Below are 18,339 nucleotides of genomic sequence, written 5' to 3' on the forward strand. Positions count from 1 at the left end.
GCGAGGCTTTTGCAGGCAGCGCCATCGCTTCTTCTCCATCTCCACCCCCTCCTTTGGGTATGCTCCATCCCCCTTTCTCTCTTCCCTTCTTTGCACTCCCGTGTCCACTATCACTCTCTCTTTCACAACTACGTGGGACACACAATTACCCTTCAGCAGCAGTAGTAGTAGTACAAACACACACATTTAGATATACTTACGTTCGCACATACACACAAAGGGGAAGTAAGGCAGAGTGGCGTGGTCGGAGTGAACTGAGGATGGGGCTTAGTGTACCGCAGACCTTGGGTTTTAGGATTTAGGATTTCTAGCTGCGAATGTCATTGTGTGTCTTTGTTTACTACTGGTGGTGGAGTGTGTGAACCTTTTTTCTCTGCAGGGGGAATTGGGTCTGTGAGAATTCGTGCCCACAGGGTGAGATTTCAGGTTTGGGTTTTGGGGCTTGAGTGGAGGGAGCAGTGGGTGCTGCTATCAGGGTGTAGTTGGTGTGAGAATTGGTTTAGAATTCGAGACGGTTTGAGAGATTCCTGAGAGTTGGAAGTGACTTTTGGCGAGAACGGTGGTGGGTGGGGTGGCAGTGGAGATTGCGAGTTTGAAATGAAGGAAGGGGGTTTTGTGGAGAATATTACGTAAGTTGTAAGAGGTGCAAGTGGAACGCTTCTTTCTTTTCAGATATGGGAGGAGGGTGTTTTTTTCTTTTTCTTTTTCTTGAATGAATGGTAGAGCATTGCTTGGCACCGGGGGATGGGTTTACGGATAGGAATCGTCGTTGGGTGTCTCTTCCCTTCTCTACCTTCAAGCTTCCCGTGTGCAAATTATGAGGACACCTCAAGCGAGGCGGAATTCAATGGTTCAACATTGTATTGCAAATTTTGAATGAGTTCCTAGTTCATGGCTATGGGTGCCAGAACCCGGGCATCAGAGAATTGAGAAGTGACTGGGGTGCCATGGCGGGGACTACTTCAATGAATAGCTTCCATTCCCCCTCACTGTTTCAAAGAGATGGCAGAATCTCTCTATCGTGGCATTTTGGGACTGATGTTACTGGGTTCAGGGCAGCTAGCTACGCGAGCTGTAAGAGCCTCAAAATTAGAAAGAGGGTGGTGAACACTGCATGTTTTAGTGAAGACGGGGCTCAAAATGCCAGGGTTGCGAGGCCGCGCACGGTGGAGTCCTTGGAAACCACTTCACCAGGTACGAAGTTAATCATTTTTTTCTTTTTCTTGAATGGAAGAGAAGAAAAAGACATAACACACGAATTTATTTCCTTGCGTTTCTTCCACGAAGCAGTTTGCATTCTTCAGTTACAACAATGCAAATAGCGTCCGTTTGGCTGACCACTCTTCCTGGTAGGAGCTTCAACTGGGACTCAAATTTTCTGGCATTTTAGGAAAGAATACCCTAAGAAATGGAAAAGGACGCGTAAATTTTTAGTTCAATATTCGATCTAGAGAATGATTGGCACGAGCATCAATCTCCGATTGCTTTAAATGAATTCAATGCTACTTGAATCACAAACGTTTGATGTGTTGACAGACTCAAGCTGGGATGACGCGCGGCCTGCAGTGCAGCCTGCGAGAGATAGGGCTAGTACGCGGGAGAGGGGCAATTCGAATGGAAAAGCAGTGTCACAATATTTACAGAAACAAATTCAGAAGATGGGTGAAGAGGGGTCGCAACCTGGAGCTCAGGGCAAAGAAGAGGAGCTCATTAGGCCCCGAGAGTGCAATATCTCGACTACTTCCATTGCATCCAGTACGTTCTCTTGGCTACTCTCAATTTTTCTTCTGTGGCATAGAATGAAAATCTGTACTCATGTTTCCTGATTTGCTTCAGAATGTTCTTCAGAACCCCTATTCTCTCCTCAATGATGGAACTTGATTTTAGATTTGTACTCTTCCGTTTTAAGCACTAAGTTGAAGCAGTGAGCCTCCATGTTACCTGTCGCACAGTATGAGCCCACATGAGTGCAGGAAGTGGCTTGACATTTATAAAAGAGAGCAAACCTATATTTTTATGGCCGCAATGCTAATAACTCATTTCTTAGTGCAACAAACTGCGGTGCTCCAAGTACTTCAGAATGTTATGTTGCTCTTAAGCGGAATGTATGGATTCATACCAGTTATCCCTGTCACTTCAAGTAGATGGGATAAAATATTTGTAGCTTAATTGCTCTCCAGATTTCAACATATGAATTATGCATACTCAACTAGTACGTTCTCATTCTCTAAATGTGCTTATGTTCTCTAGCTATCTGAATGTGTTCGTATTTGGGGTTTGTGTCTTAATAGGAGCTGACGAAGGAGTATCCTCTCCCGAGAATCGCTCTTCACAAAATGTCAAGCGAACTCTTCAAAGAGTACTTGAAGCGCACGCTCTTCTTGCAAGCAAGTTGCAAAATGACCAAATGGAGACAACACCTTCATCCGCTTTAGAGACTGTTAAAGCAGATCTGGGTACTAAGAATACAATCAGTATGGCGCGCGAGGTATTGGCTGGGTTTAGTAAAGGATCGGTAGAAAATGATCGAGTAGGAGAACGTAGCATGGCGGATAATGGAAACGGAGTACAGGTTTGGGGAGCAAGTCTGACACGGAGTGGCCTGGCAAAACCTTTGACTGGCAAAGGAAATCTGTGGAAACGAGACCTTGGGACTGTCCATGGTTTGCACAGTTTGACTGATCAACCCTACATAGTGCAGAAGGCATGTGTCTTTTACCAAAAGCTTCACCATGATGCGATTACTGCTGTCTTATCCGTTGTTCGGATTTTTCTATTCACCATCCAATTTGTCGTGGAGCCAAGGTCCAGGCTTTCATTATTGATGGCCTGATGCTCACATTTTGGCCTCCTGGATTATCTCGTAATGCCAAGGAGTATATTACAAATTCTTGGAAGGTTTGGATACATATGCACGTCCCTCTAGATTTGTCTCGTTTGTCTAAAAATGGATTGCGTGTGTTCAGGTTGTAGGAGCATTATCAGGATTGCGGAGCAACAGCAGTGTTATAAACACCATGAATGGATACTTGGGGCAAGTAACTGTATCAGACTTACATCAAGTATTGTATGTGCTTGGGGATACGAAGGAGTGGCTCACTGCACTGCAGGTCTATACTGACTCTAAGCAGTAGAATAAAAGTGTATAACAATGAATTTGTGATAGCAGTTATGTTTCATTCGATTACGCATTTGCTTAGTATCAAATTAATGTGAAAGTTGATGGAAGATGAGGAACAGAGGAGAGGATGTGTAGGACGTGTCTGATGACGCTTTGTGCTTTTATTCAGGTGTTTCAGTGGATGCAAGCATTACCAGATCTGAAACCCGATGAGTTGGTATATCGAACTATTATCAATGTTTTGATAAATGCTCGGAGAATGAACGTTGCAGAAGCAGTTTTCGAGGAATTTGTAAAGAGTGGCATGTCGCCCAGCCACGATGATTATGTCATCCTCATGTCTGGTTATACCAAGTGCGGCAGCTTACAAAGAGGGATTGGAATACTTCAAAAAATGAGAGAAGCCGGAATTCACCCTCAAGTCTCGGCTTACAATGTAATACTGGAAGGGTGCACTAGGTCTACCCGAGGTGATTCTCTCTACCCCCTACTACTCCTCTAGCTGTGTGTGCGTCCCTTATGAATGCCAGTCAGGATTTACAAGTTCTATCTTCTTCTCTCTCTCTCTCTCCCTTTTTTTTTTTTTTTTTTTTTTTTTTTTTTTTTTTAATTTATCAATTTCTTTTAGCTTTAAATTTCTCGTAAACTTTGTCGAACATGTCAAATTTTTGCATGAGATATAACCTTAGAATCTTCAACTTTAACATGTGTCATATGAGATTGGAGAATGAGGGAAGAGATTTTGGTGATGTGAGGTTATTTTAGATGCACAAATAAGTTCCTAGAATCTTTATGAGATAACCTTAAACTGGCCTTACTGATCACTTTGTAAATTTTTTTTTGTCGTCTCAAGGATGCCGTCCTTTTCACCAATTAGCCGTTCTATTTTTATCATAAAAATGGAGGACCTCTTGCTTTGTCGCTTTGGACGTTGATTCTATAATGCGCGAGATTCCTCATTGTATTTACATTCGTGTTGTGCTGCTGTGCAGGCTTGGATATAGCAATTCAGATTAGGGATCAAATGAAACTGGAAAATGTGGCTCTGGATCGAACATCTTACACATTCATGCTCAGCATTTACAGTCGCAAGGGATTGTACAAAGAAATCATTGACACATTCGAACAAATGCGTTTAAGCAGTTGTGTGCCTGATAGGATCCCTTGCCACATAATACTAACGGCTCACAGCAAATTAGGTGCGTACTGTTTCATGTCTTTTCAGTATTTTCCTTACTGCAGAATTGCTCAAGTCCAATACAACTGCTGATATTTTTACTGACGGACAGTTGTTCTTCTTATGTACATGAGCAGGCGATATAAATGGCATGATGGAAGCTCATAGAATCTTGATGGACATGGGGCTGCAGCAAGATTCAGTGACATTCAACATAATAATGAATGCACTGAACCGCGTGGGCCGTATTCGAGATGTTGACCGATATTGGGCTCTCATGAGAATGGTTAGTAATTGAGTTGCAATGTTTTGATATGGTTGATAAGTCCGTATTATGCAGCTGCTTGACGTTGTGCATGAAATCAGATTAGCAATTCAGAGCTCAATTTGTGCTGTCTTTCTCGAGTCATGCTAGCCTAATTGGTTTATGAATTCGTCCGCATCGGGAATCTGAGTTTCTCATTCCAAACCATAAGGTTGGCGTTTGTATTTTGCAATGGGTAGAACCTTTTGATGAATTCGTTTGGTTAGTGGAGTGAGAGGGTTCTTTGCTCACATAATTTTCGCTTGTTGCAGGGCCGCATTGTACCGGATCTGACGACTTGCTCCATCCTCATCAATGCGTTCGGCAGAGCCCGAGACTGGCACAAAGTTGACTTAGTTTTAGCAGAAATGGAAACATATGGGATAAAAGCAGATCTCATGATTTACAACTCCCTTATTAGTGTTTACGGCAAAGCAGGGCTCTTTTATGAAGTTGAACTTGTTGTCAAATCCCTTAGAGCTGAAATTGCTCGTCGTGAAGATCTAGGTAATAGTTCCTTAGCATTTGATCTAGTTACATATAATACATTGTTGGATGTCTATGGAAAGGCTGGCCGGCTGGATGATGTCATCTACTGGTTTGGTGAGATGAAGAAATCTGGAGTGCAACCTGATGTGCTGACATTCGACTCACTCGTTAATGCCTATGGCAAAGCTAGCCATTATGATGGGGTTCGTGCCGTTTCTCCTTTCAAACTCGACTTCTACGTTAGTAGTTTTCCAGAAGAGGATAGTTTTGTGGCTTGAAGCTTGGGATTTGAGGGTCTTGCGACTCTATCCTTAGTCTGGTACCCTCTTTCGTTCACAGTCTTACTTTTTCTCCAACTAAAGTTTAAACTCTAAGTGGAGACTTTACTCGAGTCTACTCTAAGGTTTAACTGAAAAAGACTTCACAGATAACTCTAATGGATGGCCGCTCCTGATCCTGTCATACTCTTCTTTCTTGTTGCTTGTGATCATTTCAGGTGAAGGAGGTGCTGGAACTGTTTAGGAAGTATAACTACAAATCCGACCTAGTCTTCTACAATACCCTGCTCTTCATGTTCGGCAAGGGTGGGCACTACGCCGATGCATGGAAGATTCTTGAGGACATGAAAGCAGCAGGATTCATGCCAACTTCAGAAACCTATAATTCCCTTATTCTTGCATTTGGTCGTGGCAGTATTCAGCAAGGTCTTCAAGTATTTGCGGACATGATAGCTTCCAATGTAGATGTAAGCTTCTTCAGCCACTTCTTATGCTAGTTTATCATTTCCTGCTTGTGTCTCTTTACTGAACCTACAAATTTTACTGAATTAATGTTCATTTCTTTCTCTATCCAGCCCAACATGGTGACATTCAGGCTTCTAATGGACATACATGCGAAAAAAGGCTTGGTGGACGAATGCTTGAACATCTATTACGAATCTCAGAAGTACCCCGACTGCAAGTATGACGAATCGCTGATGAGCGCTGCCTTGAGAGCATGTTGCAACATGCGGTGTATTGAAAAAGCTGAGGAGATCGTCATGTCCGCTGAGGCTGATGGCATTTCCATCCCTGTTGCTTGTTATAATTGGCTTATCCTCGGTACAAACTCATCACCAGTTTTATCATCATAGCTTTCAGGCAGTACTATTTTGTTTACAACTCTGATTTCGAACTGCATCGTGGTCTTTTGTGGTATTTATAGAGTTGATTCTCGCGTTACTCTTTGCAGGTCACGGGAAGAAAGGCCAGTGGCAGGAGGCTGAAAATACTTTGGAGAGAATGAAAGCAAATGGCGTTAAACCCGTTGCTCAAAGCTTCTCCTTTCTCCTTGAGGCCTACAGTTTAAGCGGCCAAATTCCGAAGGGTGAAAAGCTCATTGTCAAGATGAAAGAAGAGAATCTCATTTACGGAATTGCAGGTCATAACTCCTTGCTACGGTTCTACATGCGCGCCGGCGATATAGGCTCCATAATTCAAACCTACGAGACTTGTCAAACTCGCGGACCGAAGCCGAACCAAAGCTCTTTTGTGCCAATGATTGAAGCCCTTACCAAAGAAAACACCGTCGACGAGCGTTTCTGGGGCATTGCCCAGGACCTAGAAAACGCGCCATTTGATGTCCACTTTGCCATTCATGGCGCTCTCCTCTCTGCGCTGGGGCGATGTGGACAGAGTCCCGACGCAGACCGTCTATTAGGAATCCTCAAACGGCTCGGCTGCTCCCCAGATATTTGTAATTTATTTGAGGAAGGCGAGGCCGCACAGAGCAAGCTTTCTGGCGAGGAGGCCTGGAAAAGATTAGCAACTCTATTCAACTCCTTAGAGCAAGAAGGCGTCAATATGGAAGCAGAGCGAAACTTCCACAATGCATTAATTGACGCTTTGTGGAGGTTCGATTACAAATTGCGAGCTCTCAAGGTCACCGAGCTGAGCGTCTCATTGGGTGTTTTTGGATCCAATGTCTGTCAATGGAAGGATTGTTGGAGTTTGGACGTAAGATTTGCCGGCACTGGCGCCGCCCAAATCCTTCTACTGACATGGCTCTCAGGGATTCGACAAGCTATCAAATCTGGCGAGAAAATGCCATCGAAGGTTAAAATTTTGCTTGCATGGGAGTGGCAACTTAGGACTGGTGAGAATTGGGGTGCCCGCGACGGAGTCTCGGCTCATTTGAATGCTTTGAAGGCGCCATTCGTGTTGGTGAAAGAAGGGCAGGAGCTCGAGGCATCTGTGAGCACTCTCCGGAAATGGTTATTGAAGGAGAAAACTGCGCAAGGGCTTGTATTCAACAGCAAACTGTAATTGATGTCCTAACTAGTTCAGAGCTGAATCTATTCTAATTTTTTTTTTAAAATAAATTAAAAGTCCCTCAATTTGCCCAGGGCATGGCCTAATTTGTTGTTTAAAGCATACTGTGTCAAGTCGTCCATCTGAGCCTGCTCGTTGAGTTCATCTTCGATCTCATCTCTAGCATCTGTGATTGTTTGTGAATGAGTGAAATCACTGGAGTTCTTGCTGCAAGTTTCCCAAGTTGGAGACGCATGGTCCGAAATCCTCTGTTGATCTATTTGGTTCGTCGTTGTAAATTTGACATAAATCTAGTGATACCTGTATAGGAACGGCGGATTATTCCGATCAAACGACTAGGATGTTCTTTTCTAGGACACATGAAGCAAGTTTATCAGTGTAATTTACTTTTGCAATGGCTTGTGAGTTGTTGCTTTGGGTCTGATATTTCTAAGTTGCTATCAAAATGTAGGATGCAAAGGACATCAGTTATTTCAGGAAGATACATGTCAACGTTTCTTGTACCTAATTGTAGCTATATATATAGAGGACTTGAGTTCCATCTATTAAGTGATGGAAATACAGGTTCCCCTCATTTCAAGAATTTCTAATGTAGCTTTACTTTGTGGCAGTTGTAGCTATCTGTGATCTTTTGTGATTTCCTCCAATGGCGAGCTATATTGTCCTTTTGAAAACATGAAAGTAAATTTTTTCAACCAAATTCTGGAAGTCAATCTCAACATTTATTTGCAAGAATTTGATTGCATTTTTGTGCATTTTAAAGAAAAATAAACATGTGATTTGTAGATATGTTTCAATTAATTCTTGTTCCTTCAAATAATGTGTAGGATTTGTTCAATTTTTTCATTGAGAAAATTTAGATGGTTTAAGTTATGGTTTTAGAACTCCAAGAATCCCACAAATTAATATTCATAATTTACAAAAAAAAAGTTGCATACAAGCTAGGAACTAAAAACAATATATAAGTTACAATTCAATTTTGATTATAACAACAATTTTATTCTAAGATTGAGTTGAAAGTGCTTTATATAAGAAAAAAAATGAGAAATTGATAATAATGTCAAGATTCATGGAATGCAATAGTATTAACCTTGTTAGAACCAGAAAATATTTCATTCATTTTTCAAACTCAAATTTTCCTTTCTAACTTACTTTATCAACTTGTGTGTAATATTACTTTTTTTTTATTGATTTATTTATTTGTATCATGTCCCATTTAGAAAAGTCACTCTCATGTGGTTCTTAACTTAATGTCACAACACATGCAGCATGCTCCAAATTTAGGCACAGGTAACTTCTTCAGCAAACTTGAAATTTCCTTTGTATATGCTTCCATGCATGACTAAAAATAAGTTAAAACTACTTCAGATGTATAGTTATTGATCAGGACAGAGTGCAATTGAGCATGACTTTGACCCAAGAAACATTTTTTCTGTTGCCACCTGAAAAAGCCTTCTCCTCTGTGCTGGGTCATACAGAGAACCTTGTTGATATCATGTTCTCTAGTCTGGATAAACTGGGGAAATGCAGAGCCTCAAAATAATCTGGTCACAGCAAGCATGCCAGGAAACACTCCCTATTCATGATTCATAACTTTTCCCTACTTTTACTCACATACACACTTACATACACATACATACATTTATATCCAGATTTATAAAAAGGACTATGAAGTAGTAGTGGAGCTCAGGCTACTAATATGCTGTGTGCTTTAGAGGCTCAAATTCATAAGACTTTACTCTAACATTTGTACTTCCCAGTTCAATTGGAGACAAAAGCAACAATACAAGGTTAAGAACAGAACTGCCCAAATAATGACACCAGTTCATATGTAAAATAGTTCACAACAACTTGCATTTGTAAGATGACTCACAGCAAGTTCATTATGTCTCACCATGCACACATAAACCTCACATTCCTCCACACAATTCTAAAGCTCCACTAGTTCACCCCCTACAATCTGCTGGAGCCAGTATCCAGAAAGAAGCTACCATTCATAATATGTCACCTGTCAGTCAGTGTTCAGAGGATGGAACCCAGAAAATATATAAACTGACAGCTTTAGATTAGTTGTGCAGGTGTGAAAACGCTTCCACTAAAAAATCAAATCATAAATATATATATATATATATATATATATTTGTACGTGTACAAAACTAACTTCACACAATTAGGTAACCTCCCCTTCCTGATTTGGCTGCCATCACCAGCAAGATCCATAACACATACCAAAGGTTAACAATCCTATCAATTGTGCATTTTTCTAAAACATGGACACATAATCCAACCATGAGGAGGAGCTTTTTCAGATAGACCCATGAGCCTACTGAGCTCATTCTTCAATAAATTCTCAGACATAACCAGAGACAAGGATGATGGGCTCACTGGATCTCCAGCTGCTCAAAGAACATTCAACCATAGGTCTTCTTAGTTGGCTCACTGATTGATTCAAGATTTTTATTTAGTAGAAGTTTGTCTTTTGGAAATTCTTTTGAGTAATAGATTTTATTATCTTATTGGTTTTATTTAGGTGATAAGATTATAGACAATGTAAAGAACTAGTAACTATAAAAAGTACTATAATATATTTAGATTGTTGCTAATGCCACTAGAGTTTTTGCTTTTGCCACCACAACTTACCATTCACCACATCATTATAGTTTTCACTCCACACTATACTTTATAGAACACTAAAATGCACATCCATACAAAATGTACACTTTGTCCATTGTGGTGGCAATAGCAAAAATTGTGGTGACATTAACAACATCTTATATTTAATATGAATTACAATAAAAAAAAATTATCAATAAAAAAATCTATAATCAATTAATATTTTATTATTATTTGTGATTGAATAAATAAAATGGAAAATATGTATTAAAAAGATAACAAAAAATTACAATCACTAAGATGGTTTTATACACCAAGATTATATTATTTCCTTAAAGCAACCAAAATCAAATACAAAAATATATTTTTTTCTTCTAATTTTTAAAAATCATTAGTATATGTTTCATGTTATTCTTTTGAATATCTAAGGCTAGAAAAAATCACTATGCTTTTCTAAATTATTATATAATTTTTTACTTCTATGTTGTATATTTTTTAAATAAAAATACTGGTCTAAAAAAAATAAAATTATGCATAACAAATAAAATATAATGCACGTGCAATTCCCTTATTAATATCTTACATCAAATAAATCTTAAATTAGACATAATATTGTTTTGAATAAAATGGTATGTCCTTGGTTTGTAAATTATATTGTAATAAGAAATTATGTATTAGTGTAGTGGTATCAAAAGCCAATAATAATAACAACAATAATAATATAACAATTATAAACATTATGAGAGGGATATCAAAGACCGACATCCAAAGGAATCTATAAAAGGAAAGCGGGAGAGGGCAGCCCTAGAAGGAGCCAATAATCGGAAAAGATAAGAAAAAGAAAATACACGAGAAAGAAAAGTAAGCGATGGAAATAAAAGCACAAAGCCGAGAAAGACGAGGAAAGAGGGCCCATCACCGCACGTGGATACCGAGAGAGGCGAAGAGGATAACTCTGTTCTTGACCTCTCGAGGCGGAGCAGGATGAGGAGCGATGGCGAAGAGGACGAGGAGGACGAGAATGGAGCTGGAGCTGGAGCTGATGGAGGAGGAGGAGGAAATGGTGGCCATGGAGCTCACGATGCCGCTCATCATGCTTCCTCGTGTTGCTTGCCTCACTCTCAAACTCTAATTCTCTCTTGCTGCGTCATAGTCGTAGTTATCGTCGTCATTGTCGGAACATCACGCTTCGTCGACGCCCACGTCCCTGGAGGTAAGCGGCAAGCGCATCAATGAACGCCGTTGGCACACGTCCACGTCTCTTCCCTTTGCCACCCATGCAATTTGCGTGGTCCGCCGCTGCTGCTGCTGGTTATGGGTCCTGTCTCTGGGTCTGATGTTTTGTTGCGAACTGTTGTTGTGATGAGGATATTCCTGAAAGGTGGAACCATTTGTGGGGTTTTGTTGGGTGCTGTGCATTGAGCGGCATGTCGTCGATGCTATCCTCTTCCTCTCTTGGTGTGCCATATATTAGTTTTTTCCTTAATCTAGTTGAGGTTGTGGTGGTGTCCTCGTGTGGTAGGAGCATATTTGTCTGTGAAGAAAGTGGAAGGGTTTTATTTTTCTGGTTTTGATTTTTTAGGGACAATAGAATTCGTTTGGATAACGAACCTGGCAAAGTAAGAAGTGCGATGGGAATTTTGATGTCAAACGGAGTCAATGTCTTGCCTTATCGTTTTCAGAGCTTGCAGAATAGGCGCTGGGCTCTTGTCTTCAACTTGTTATAAATTAGTCACAAATGCCTTCGTGGATGAGTTGTCCTTTTGCTGTTAGTACTGTCACAAGCGCCGCAGGGTTTGAGAGCAGACCCTCGTGGGTTGAGGGTCACTATGTAGTCGGTGGGGTTAGAGTGTCAAGACTCTGGGGGTGGCCGTCATAAACATCTGAAGCATATATCTTTATCCTGTGTGAGTCGCCAAGGTTGTAGTTGCTGGATCTCGATGTCGTTTATAGTAGAGGAAACGCGGTGTGGTTGGCTGCATTTATTGCAATTCTCCCATCGGTAATATTAGGGTTGTCATACGCGAGTGCTTAGAGTGTGGGGCAAGTTTGGAGTACGGAGAAGTGGAAGAGGTATGTTCTCTGACGATTGAGGAGGTGTGCCTTTTGAGCAGATCGGATTTACACCTCTGCAAGAGCGGTATTGGGAGGCGGGTTTAGCGGTAGCACAAAATGCGTTCTTAGGTGAGGGCTGCATCCTTAAAATGGAGGAAGAAGACGGTACTGGGTACAAACGTAAGTCTGTTGTGGGAACCGATCTTTTGGCGCCGAGTTTTTCGCAAATGGCTGTTACGGAGGCTAGTAATGTAGACTTAGTAGGGAAGTTGAAGACCTTGGGCGCTGGACGAAAGAAGTTGATGACCAAGTATTTCGATATCGAAGAGGTTGAGAGTGGACCAATTTTTTCCGAATATTTTGCTGTGTCGCTGGCCTTTGTAGCATTGGGGTCCATGATTCGAGAAGCGAACTTGAGAATGCGAAGAAACGATGCAGATTGCGTTGATGTTGTGCCGGCGAAACTGCAAAGGATGGCACTGGATTCCATGCTCAAGTCAGCTATGGAGAGATTGCGAGGACTTGCGCGCAGGACCCAGACCTTGGAAGAGAAAGTCCGGGACAGGTCTTACATGGAAGCAGCCTTTCAATTCGAAAGACTAGAATTTTTGAAGCGAATTAGCCGTTTAGAAGCTACCATCGCCAAGCACGTTGAGGCGGAGGCTGCGTGGCGAAAGGAAAAGGACGAGCTGAACAAGCGCATATCGGATGTTGATGCTCAAAGAGGCTATTTCTTTAAGAAAATGGGCGAGGCGGAAACCTTGTTGGCAGACTTGCAGCGGCTTCGGATGGAGGATGGGAAAGCCAATGCAAAGTTGGTAGAAATTTATGCTGGAAGAGAGCAATCTTGGAAATCAGAGAGAGCAAAGTTGAGACATGAGATAGATCTTCTGAAGGAGAGGCTGAGCAGGATCCTGACGCAATCACAAGTAAAGCCCTCTCAGTCCTTCGAAGTAGCTGCAGAAGCCTTGAGAATGAGAAACTTGAAGCGCAGACCCAAGGAAATTGTGAGGGACAAAGTGATCAGCGAAAGAGAGTTCAACGCTCTTGTCGGGGTTGAACAATACCACAAACCTGAAGCAGATCTGAGTATGTTGCTACCTGTATCTAACGTCTCCTATTGTTGCTAGCTTAAGGAATCAAGAATGACCTTTAGGTTCCATTGATTGTTCTGTGAATGCCCAATGATTACTGTACCTTATTTCCAAAAAATATATTTGATGTATTCGGCGCCGATTTTGTTTATCTTAATAGTTGAGCTTGATGCTGAGAATGCAGGGTCTCGGAATGAGCTTCATACGGCTGTCACTGATCGAAAGGATTCAGGTGGGGTAGATGTCCAGGAGCCGTTGGTCCAGAATCAGGAAATGGAAGATGAGTTGGCAATCATCTTGAAACGAGTTGGAGCAATGAAGAGAAGGGGAACCTCCGGAAGCAAGCTTGATGAACTGCTCAATCAAGCCAAGGGTAAACCTGAACTTAAACGCTTAGGATCTTTCGAACAAGCTCCAAGGAGCTTATCTATTGACAGCACACTTCTGTTACGATCTGATGCTAAAAACATGAAGGATGTAGAAATTGATGACGAGGGTGCTAAAGATATTTGGCAAGCAATCGAGGTCCAAGAATGTAAAAATGTACAGGGAAGCAGCAATTTTGTTAATGAAGAGAACGCGAAAAGCGAATCATCTCGTAGCAGTCTTCTCAACCCTACAGATTTAATTCATGAAAAACTTGATGCCCCAGAGACCAATGCAAGCCAAGAGCAGAGCAGTGCAGCTGTAGGGTCGACTGTTGCAGAACACGATCGAGCGTTACAAAACACTGTAGAAAACGCCAAGCTTACATCAGATCCGATGGCTATTAATTCGGTCGAGGATGCCATTGATCTGTCTCCTAATGAAGGCTGTTGGGTAGTATCATCAGAGGCCACGAACAGTGTGGGAACGGAATTTAAAGGGTACTTTATCACAACTGCAGAGTCGAGCTGCGGTGACGAAATACCGGTTACTCTCGCCGATGTTCCAGTTGGCCAGGGTTTCGTTGATAGTCTCAAATTGTTTGAAGATGACGTGAACAGTGGGATTGTTTTAGACAATCCCACTTGTACTTCTCCTACGTCTGATGGTAACCAACTGGATGTAGTTGATGATGAGCCTTCTTCAAGTTTTCTGGACCACTTGGTTCAGCTACAAGCCTCAGCTGAAGAGATTGATCGCTGTCAGGTCAATACGAGTGATGATGCAGGGTTGCCGTTAACAAGAATGCGGAATATCGATGTCACAGAAGTTTCTACAGGTACAAGTTGCCAGGAGACTGAAGAGCTTCAAGGTAGTTCTCAAGAAATGAAGGAACCCAGAGAGGAGGACTGTGAGGTGTCACCTCAAGCCTCATCCATCAAGTGCGAAACAAGTAGTCACAAGGGTGAAACTGAAGCAAGCGACATTGCCCAATTCCTGCTAAATGACTCGGTCGTCTCTAATGGAGAAATGGATACTTTGGCAGAGGTTCCTTCGTCAAATGATGTGGACGAACCTGCTGATGCTTCGTCTGGAAGGGCTCAAGCAGAAGATCCAGTCTCCACTGTTGAAACTGGCGACGATGTTGCAAGTCTCAAGCCAGTCACTGAAACTTCGGAGCGGCTAGCAGACAGTCCTCTCCTGCAAAGCCCAAGTGCTACATAGAGCAGTCTTCAACCCTGCATGATGGTGTTCTCACCCATCTTTTCCAGGTGTTCGTAAGATTTCTAGAGCCTTCGTCGTCGCCGTTGGCTGGCAGCCTTTGGCGATATAATTTTATTTCTGATTTTCTTTTCGGAGGAAAAAGAACTTGATATGCTCAACATGGGGCAGCTCACTTCTGATTATCTGTTTTATCATTCTAGACTCCTAAATGGTTGCTCTGAATGTGAAAGGTTGCGGGTGGCCTTTTCAGATAATCGACCAGAGAGGTGTGAATCAAGTTCTTGTCCGCAGTAACAATCTGAAATTGGACGTTCTATTGTGTCCGTCTGTGTCAAATGACCATGATTGAAAGCTGTTGCTAAGTAACATAGTATGTCCTGCATGGCAAATCTTTTTATTGTAGATGAGGGTCGTCAAGTAGATCCGGCATAAGTGTAGACAGAGAAAAGCAGGGTAAATACTGAAGCTAAGCGCTTGCTCAGTCATTGTGACTGTAGAAATGGTTACTGTGAAAGGTCAACCCTACTAACCTCAATAAACTCCGCATTGTACTATTAGAAGACTTCCATATTCTTGCTTTCGTTCTGCTGGAGTTGCACATCTAACTTGGACAGTAGAGCCACCACGGAAATGATTGTCTTAACGATAATGTCAAATATTTCAGGTTGCCAACTGTAGTATGGTAAGCTCCAAAATCCATAATGAATTATCATGGTTTCTCAACTTAAGCCGCCTTCCGCAATTGGAGGTATGTTCATTGAAATGTGTAAATATCTGATTGGAGAACTTTTCACAAAGTAGGTGATTGAAAACGTATAATCAATCAACCAGTTTTTCGAAGTTCAGTTACTAGCTTCTAATTTCGAGCGATGTCTCCAGACTCTTGTGTTCGAGCCTGGCATGGCCAAGTCCATCCACCACGCTCGTGTTCTCATCAAGCAACGCCACATCATGGTCGGCAAACAAATCGTCGATGTCCCCTCTTTTAGGTTCGCGTTGACAGTCAAAAGCACGTTGACTTTGCTCTGTCAAGCCCACTTGGTGGCGGAAGACCTGGCAGAGAAGCCCAGAACTTGAAGGCTGCATCCCAGAAGGCATCTGGTGGTGACGACGATGAGGACAAGGATGACGAGTAGATCTTGAATTTACCAGTAGCTGAAGGGGTTCACCAGGCTATTTGTGTGATTGATGAATAAGCTAAGAAAAGCAGTTGATTCTCTTTCCTGTGGGAAGGAAAAAAAGAAAGATATAACAAAGTGTTTGAAGTAATGATCTTAAAAAATAATGGGCAGGATGAGTTCAATTAATCATAATTTTAATTTATTTTTAGTATCTGTTGACTCCTTGCAACATAAACATAAATGTTGCTTCAGCTGTGATTAGATGTCGTATTGTGCATGAGAGTAAATTGTACACGTGTACATGCCGCGCATTTTCAGACGGCCACAGGTCGCGCATTGATGTCGAAGGGGCAGGGTTCAAAAAGAATTAAAGTTTTTTCCAACGTTTTCCTGAATAAATGTTTGCTACTAAACTGAATCGCCGACCGTAAGAGGGTATCTATTCATAGGAGAAGTCCCATGGTGCCAATCCCTATCGTTAGCTGTTAACACTGAAAGTGAAAACTTCAGAAGTGGCACCAATTGGAAGCCGCGCCACCATAGCCTTTTGCCTACCACTACAGCTGTGGCAGCAACTGCAGTCTGTGCTTATAAACGGCTGTTAATCTCATCTCAGGATACTTATGCCTCGTGTTGCACCTGAGCGATGGTCATGTAATTCAGGTTGATGTCGCTTGTATTCCTCAGGTCAGTGACTGTAGATCGCAATTTGAAAAGCGTTGGAGAACGTCATCAAATTTGCTGTTTTGTGAGAGTGCACGAGTGTAAGTAAGCGTTTAAGCTGAAGCATCAATCCTGGACCTGATAATCTCTGGTCGTGTTCTAGTTTTGTGTCCAGGTTGATAGTGCACAATCCTTGTTTCTGTGAGTGTAGTTTGCACTTGAATTGGGCTAGCTTGAACTTACAACTTGAATTGCAAGTTGCACTTACAACGTGATTTGCAAGGCAAATCCGTCACAATGAGCTCAGACCCGCTGCCAGAATATCTCTCTCTACAACCCAGGTTGCGATTCACGTCTGATGAGATCGACGATCCCTTCTACGGAGCGCCCCCGGGAACCTGGCCGAGATGCGCCCTAAGTTCCTATTGAAGCTGAGCTCCACCAGGCCAATGCTGGTGCTGTGGCACGACGTTTTTAATAGTCTAGGAACATTTGATTCGCTTTCATTGATTGCCACTTGCAGCATTGTAACGTAAGCTAGCTTTGAGTCTGATGTGGAATAATTACCAGTCAGGTTATAGGTTGATTTTTTTTAACTTTTCGAACTTTACGCATCCTCTTCTCTTCTCCTTTCGTTTGATTTCTCTGCACATGTTGAACTTAAAAATCTTACTTACCTCTCATATTGGCCTTTACCAATTTCTTCTCCTCTAGTACGTTTTGTTTGTGTGGTTCTCTGGGATATTCTTTTGCTGTAAAATCCATTGTGGCACCATTCACCGTCAATTTTTGTGTTCAGAATAGCAAAATACTATGATCAGTAGAGGTTTAAATTATTTGTTTCTACACAGCACTAAAAACAATACCTCATCTTGAAATCAAAAAGTGTAAGTGTGATACACAAGGTTTTGAAAAAAAAACATAAACCACAAAATACATTTTTTGTGAGGACTGCTTATTTTTCATGTCTAATTTATATAAAAACGAAATGGCTTCTATCCCATATTTCAGATAAAAGAATGTGGCTCTTGTGATAATGTCAAAAAGTTTCTGTAAACATCTATGAAGTGATTTTATATTTTGCATCATTCCAATTAAAGAATTTATATTAAAAAATAAATTAATATTGATAATAAATGCCAAGAATATTACATAATACTTATGATTATAAAAATACTTTTTAATAGCTAATTTTTAAAAATATAAAAATGAAAGATATATACAAAAGATATAAAAATGAAATATATATATATATATATATATAAAATAATGTGATTCAAACTTCAAGGAAAGAATCAATTCCTTTTACAACCAAATGCCTAATGCATTTCAAGTTTGATTAGTATATAATATAACATATTTGATGAATCCAACATGAAAGCTTAAGTTAGAAGGTGTTTTGTTTTGTTTTGTTTTTTTTATTTTGGTTAAACTATAGAGATAAAAGATAAGAATTGTTGGAGGTGGTGGAGGTAGAAGACCAACTTGTCTTTCAAAACGAGATGTTACAAATAGAGTATTGACTTATCTACCACCAATAGGAGATGGAAATAGAAGACCAACTCATCATTTAGAAGAGGTGGTCAAGGAGGATAATTAACTTGTCTTCTAAAATGAGGTAGTGGAAGTGGATGATTGACTTGTCTTCCAGGAAGACATTGTTGTATTATGTGTATTCTTACTTGAGAACACACCAAGTGCCTAGTTGTAGAAGGTAAGTAGAAATGCAAGAACAATCTTATCAAGTCTAATATAATCTTAAATAATCTTAAGTAGACCTTAATGATTCCGATCAAATTTTGA

The 18,339-nt window shown here is 41.1% G+C and overlaps 3 protein-coding genes across 3 annotated transcripts; all 3 read left to right on the forward strand.

Annotated features, from left to right (window-relative positions):
* Positions 1 to 20: 20 nt before the first annotated feature.
* On the forward strand, positions 21 to 7,486 carry LOC112294627 (uncharacterized). Its single transcript, XM_024545302.3, has 11 exons — positions 21 to 1,194; positions 1,537 to 1,755; positions 2,292 to 2,704; positions 2,967 to 3,110; positions 3,291 to 3,591; positions 4,114 to 4,320; positions 4,436 to 4,584; positions 4,875 to 5,294; positions 5,588 to 5,836; positions 5,945 to 6,191; positions 6,322 to 7,486. The coding sequence occupies exons 1-11, from the start codon at positions 948 to 950 to the stop codon at positions 7,392 to 7,394; spliced, it is 3,669 nt and encodes a 1,222-aa protein (XP_024401070.1). The 5' UTR covers positions 21 to 947; the 3' UTR covers positions 7,395 to 7,486.
* A 3,520-nt stretch (positions 7,487 to 11,006) lies between these two features.
* On the forward strand, positions 11,007 to 15,306 carry LOC112294447 (uncharacterized). The gene is made up of 3 exons (XM_024544863.3): positions 11,007 to 11,226; positions 12,128 to 13,157; positions 13,347 to 15,306. Exons 2-3 carry the CDS (start codon positions 12,218 to 12,220, stop codon positions 14,750 to 14,752), a joined length of 2,346 nt encoding a protein of 781 aa, XP_024400631.1. The 5' UTR covers positions 11,007 to 11,226; positions 12,128 to 12,217; the 3' UTR covers positions 14,753 to 15,306.
* Positions 14,961 to 17,753, forward strand: LOC149987505 (small ribosomal subunit protein uS4-like). Its single transcript, XM_090244003.1, is given in 4 exon segments — positions 14,961 to 15,062; positions 15,417 to 15,434; positions 15,584 to 15,737; positions 15,740 to 17,753. Coding segments are annotated over 4 exon segments (423 nt in total). The 3' UTR covers positions 15,889 to 17,753.
* Positions 17,754 to 18,339: the final 586 nt, after the last annotated feature.

This window comes from Physcomitrium patens, chromosome 17, assembly GCF_059467195.1.
Source record: "Physcomitrium patens ecotype Gransden chromosome 17, ASM5946719v1, whole genome shotgun sequence".
Lineage (NCBI taxonomy): Eukaryota > Viridiplantae > Streptophyta > Bryopsida > Funariales > Funariaceae > Physcomitrium > Physcomitrium patens.